Genomic DNA, 5,531 nt, shown 5'->3' with positions numbered 1-5,531 from the left:
TCTTGCTCAGGCTGGTTTCGAACTCCTGAGCTCAAACAATCTGCCCGCCTCGGCCTCCCAGAGTGCTAGGATTACAGGCGTGAGCCACCGCGCCCGGCCATGAGGTAGAAGGTTCTTGAGCTTTTACAATTACATGGTGCTGACAGAACCTTGCTACAGGGGCAGGAGAATTTATTCCATCTGGCTGAGCTACAGATTCTAGATGTGCACAGATTATGAAAGAAACACCAGCAAGTCCCATAGTTTAATGACACGAAACTCTTTATGGAGTCACTCCCCCACGTTTGTTCCCTTTTCATTCCACATTAGCCAGCTTTTCCACCCAAGTATGTGTGTTGCTAGTTACTGAGACTTTACGGAATTCGGCTGCCTCCCTAACTAGTCCCAGTACAAGAATAAAACTTTAGATTTATTTTTAGCAAAGTCTGTGGTTAACTTTTAAGACTTTACCCTTTTTTAGCATCTTTTGAAAACACAGGCTTTAACAAAGGCAATTCCCTCTTTGAGGGCCAAATAACAGACTACATATTAATGGTGGCTTCTTTTAATGATTTCCATCTGAGCAGCTTTCATCTGCCTTGACTCTAGCAAGAAATAATAAAACAAGGTATTAGGGTATGAGGTAAGCCAACTTTGACATTTCAAGCCTGAACTTTCTGTACCTAGTCCCTTTTCTGCCCCTTCTCCAACCACATTTCAGGGTGCAGTTACTCAGCACCCTCCCCACAAGGCCCTCAGAAAAAACTGTCATCAGTTATTTAATCTTTTTTTGAAATTCAAGCCCCCTCTTTCTAAAAGTTGAATGATATACAATTGTCAATATTTGACCAGTTTTGATCTAGAAAAATGGCAACTGCATTATAATTCAATCTAGTAGTAATGGCATCTTGGGCTTTACCAGTAATTGTGAAATGAAAAGAATTGCCTTGTATTTAGAGTTAAAAGGAGCCTAAGATATGACATAACTTAACCATGCCTCCATTTCCTACACTCCGCATTTTTTCTTAAAATCAGTACCCAAAGAAGCCCAAAGGTGCTAGGCTCTGCTGTTGGGTGCTGAGGGGCTTCAGGCTGCTTAAGAGTTTCAATCTGCTAGATTTGGTCACCCAACTCAGGAGTCTTACTCATGGCTTAACTCCGTGACTACATCTACAAAATAGACTTCTGAGGACAGAAACCTGTTAAAACGTACTATTAGGCCAGCTAAGCTATGGAATTAGATACAGAGGCTCTTGGGTGAAATTATAATCACTTTAACGATTGGTTAGACCACGCCATGTGTTAACTAAAAGTAACCTCATTATATAGCTGCAAAGGTTTGAATTAGCACCTGGACCAGTAGGCTATTTTGAATACAGGTATTCTTTCCATTTCTTCTGACAGCCTAGAAGCCACTTCAGCTTCACCTACTTTCAAATTGAACCACGGAAGCATGAAAAAAAGGTTATTAAGCAATTCCAAAGACATTATTAGTCACATGCTCAGGCCAGAAATCCAAAACACAGAAGGGAAGAATTATAATGAAGTCATTCCAAGATGGAAAACAAGCCAGTCTTTATCAGGCATGATAATACTGTGATTCTAATCAACATCCCAATAGTGAAAGTCAGCCTGTCTGTTCATTCATCCACCCATCCAAACATTTATCCCATACTGTTTTTAAAGACATTACATTTGGGATTCTACTTAGGTAGAAGCAGCTTCCTGCTCCCAGGGAGCTAAGGATATAGTAGGAGGAAGAAGTTAAGGCACAAAGACCACAATACAGAAAGATTAAGACAATACTTCAAAAGACAAACTTCTAAGTATCAAGCTAATATTTGGAGGAACTCCTTACAGAGAAGCAGAATGTGAAATAATCACCAGAAAGAGCTGCAAAGAGCTCCTGTGGTTCTATGAGCCAGGAAGAACTTGGGGAACACACTGTGGGTGCCTGGCACAGCACAGTTGAGTCAATATGTCCTTTCACCTCCAGATGCCATACCAGGCAAACTGTTTCCAGAAGGTAGAAAAGCTCACTGGCTACCATAGCTTGTCCTTAGGCAGAATCTTTTTTTATCACATTAAATGGATGCTTTCCATGTGTTAAGTCCTATCAGTCTTCTAACTCTGACTACTGGTTATTTTATAGTACTTTAGATGTAAAGTTAAGAGGAGATCGGAGGTAAGAAACAGCTTAGTACAGAATCCAAAGGTGTTGAGGACATTACAAAAACTTAATGTGAAGTGAACTGGCAGCAAAGGTCCATGGGAAGTTGGGAACAATTAGATATCATCTGCACACAGGAAATCAGTGAATCACAACCAGAATGGATTTTAACTCTAGAATTATCATTAGTGATTTTTATGGTATCTCCTAGTTTACTGCTCGCATTATTTATCAAGTAGGCAATTTCTTTAGATATATCGGCCACACCTGATCATTTTTTATGTTCGCATTTTATGAAATAGAGCAAAATATCAAAGCAGCTTTGAATAGACAAAATTCTAAAACTTCACCACTTACCTGCTTTCCTATCATATTTCTTCCCACAGACCTAAAGTTGCAATTCTAGACCAAGAGAAACCAGCATTCAACAAAATGAGAACTGGCTCTGCCTACCAACCATCCCATTTTCTCAGGTCTGTTAAGCCAATCGCCCAAGAGAATAGAGAACAAATTTCAGCAGTACTTACTCGCTGGTGATGGAGTGCTGCACCCACTTGGAGGAGGGTGGCCGTGAAGGCCATGGAGGGGAGGCAGGGAAAGTCCTCCGATGACAGGTGGAAACAGTAACGGGTAGGGTGTGGCTGGATAGTGAGTCATGTGTCCATTCACCGCTGGGACGGGACATGCGTGGCTACTGGTGGTCATGTTTCAGGCCTCACAGAACGAAAAGCTCTCTGGGGCAGGAACACATCACTCCAGGTCTTGAACCAAAGTGAGGGAGGCAAAGGCAGGGCAGGAGCTGAGGCTGGGCTGTGTCCTGGGCCAAAGGCAAGATGGTTCAACTGATGACCTTGCTTCGTCCCAGCATGGTTTCTGCACCTCTCATTGTGCTACACTGATTACAGGAAGGATGCCTTTTGGTTCAGCTTCTCAGTTTAAGGCTGGGGAGACACTAGCACCTTCAAATTTTAGACATGTTAATCCTGTAAGAAAACAAAACATACACATATATATATATACGAAAAAGTCAAAATATTTCCCTCTACATCAAGTTATTACACAAAAATTCTCTAATATTAATTGTTGTTCCCCTATACTTACTACTTTGCAAAGAGTCTTAATTTTCTAAAGTTCTCATATTCTAATATGGATAAAAACTTATACAAAATAACTGATCATTGGATATTAAAGAGCAAAACCTTCCACTCCTACATCATTCCCTATCACTTGCCCTGCTAAATTTTTCTCCATGGCACTTGAACAACTTGACACATTACATGTGGGAGTGTTTGCTTTTGTTTGTCTCCCCCATTAGCATGTACTCACCAGGAGGGCAGTGTTTCTGTTTTGTTAACAGTTATACTTCAAGCTCCTATAAGAGTATCTGACAAATGATAGATGCTTAATAAATACTTGTTGAATGAATGAAATTTTCTTCTTGCTCTTTCAGGGAAATTGATTATGTAGTGCTACTCTAACCTATGTGCTTCTAAGCTTTTCCATATTTTATAAGCACTTTGGATTTTACTGCAGCCATTTGGAATGACATACCTGACAACAAAAAAACTGTAGGAGAAAACTATAACCTAAGGAAAGACTGACACAGTGAAATATTTTATATCTGTTCCTTATTACCAACATAGCCACCTTTCGTGTAAGAACACCATCCATCTATCGATTGATCCATACAACTATCCTCCGCCCATTTGTCTGTCTGTCCAATCACTCATTCATCAATTAATTCTTAACTTACTATTGTGTGCTAGCTGCTAAAGTAGGCAGTGGAGATACAGTGTAGAATACTAATGTGGTTTCTACCCTCATGCAGTTTCCAGTTTAAACAACTCCTGATTGAAGTCAGATTGTTAAGAAAGTTTAAACTGCCCCATCCCCCACAAAGGACATTCCAGGGATGCTCAACACAGGATTCCATGAGACTAGGAATGGAAGAAGCCTAAAATAGATTCTAGGGTGGGCTGGCTGTGGACTTCACAGGCTCACCTTGGCCAATATAACCAATATTTATTGGCTATTCTGATAACCAATATTTATCAGAATCTCCTGTGGAGCCTGTGGAAGGACAAACTCTGAATGTATTAATAGACCCCATGTGGTAAGAAACAAGAATAACAACTCAATACCAGCACAGAGTGGTTGTTAAGAGCATAATTCCAGAGCCAGACTGCCCAGGTCCAAATTATAATTCTGCCCCCTGGGCAATTATCTGACTTCCCAGTATGTCAGTTTTTTCCTATAAAGTGGGGATAATAGAATTTACTTCAGAGGGGTATTGTGAGGACTAAATGAGGTAAATACAGCAGAAGAACAGTTCCGGGTGCATAGTAAACACCAGGTAAATAGTAAATACTAAGTACGAGTTTGCTATTAACATATGTGTTGTATCATCAAATGATATGCTGTCAAGACAAGCTTGTTGGAATAGACAAGAGGCTTTGGGGTCAGGGCAGGGAGGAGACCACATCACGTAGTCCTAGGAAAAGAATATTAGGAATAAAACTTACGTCACAGAAGTAAGGAAGAAAAGGAGGGATCTGGGTAAAGTGAGAACAATGACTCATTAAGGCTTACTGATTTCTCCATTTGTGAAGTGAGCCAGTTTAGTTATTATAAACCCTAAAATGTTCCAATCAATAATAACTTCCATTTATTATTTACCATGTATCAAGCACTTCACTTATAGGCTCTAACCTCTAGCCATTAGAACTGTCCTATGATGCAGCTATTATTCTTATTTTTCAGATGAGAAAAGTCAGTCTCAGTGAGTTTCAATGACTTCCCCTAATGTCACGGCACCAGCCTGTGGTAAGCCAGAATTTGAACCTCCTTCTCTGCTTTTCCTCCTCTGCTAGGCAGAGCTCGTGTGTTTTGAATGCCTGTGTTATCCTGGTGGTACTCCACAGAGGGCAAACTCCATGAGCAGTTGTAGTGTTTGCTTCTGTCCTCACTTAGATGACATCTGCCCCAGGGCCTTGAATCCCTGGCCTATTAATATCAACAACGAACATTGTCAACAGTGAGACCATATGGCCCCAGGCTCCCTGGAACTCTGCTGAACCTTACAAAGGAGACTACATTCCTGGTTGGCTTATGTAACATACTAACTCTAAAAATGGTGTCCCACCCCAACTATCAATGCCTTCTTCAAACTCAAACCACAACTGGTTTCTCTTATAGAAAGAAAGTATATGGACTGTGCATCCATGTTATCTCAGAGGTAAATGTTTTTGGTGGCTTTTTCTTCTAAAAAGCATACACATACAATGTATCTAATACTTTTACTTTGTAGTTTGCAGCAAATTAATTAGAAAATGGACAATGCCATTTAGTATTTGCTGCATTTCCACTCAATTTGATTTTTAAA

The 5,531-nt window shown here is 40.3% G+C and overlaps 1 protein-coding gene across 1 annotated transcript in view; it reads right to left on the bottom strand.

Moving 5' to 3' along the window:
* RARB (retinoic acid receptor, beta) overlaps positions 1-2,920 on the bottom strand; it is a 370,255-nt gene extending 367,335 nt beyond the window's left edge. Inside the window, exon 1 of the mRNA XM_012644553.1 lies at positions 2,677-2,920. Within this exon, the coding sequence (XP_012500007.1) occupies positions 2,677-2,854 (178 nt within the window). The 5' untranslated portion in view covers positions 2,855-2,920. The remainder of the gene's footprint in view (positions 1-2,676) is intronic.
* Between the last annotated feature and the right edge of the window lie 2,611 nt (positions 2,921-5,531).

This window comes from Propithecus coquereli, unplaced genomic scaffold (genome assembly GCF_000956105.1).
Source record: "Propithecus coquereli isolate 6110/MARCELLA unplaced genomic scaffold, Pcoq_1.0 Scaffold214, whole genome shotgun sequence".
NCBI classification, from domain to species: Eukaryota; Metazoa; Chordata; class Mammalia; order Primates; family Indriidae; genus Propithecus; species Propithecus coquereli.
The sequence above is the reverse complement of the archived record's forward strand: the minus strand, read 5'-3'. Positions and strand labels throughout refer to the sequence as shown.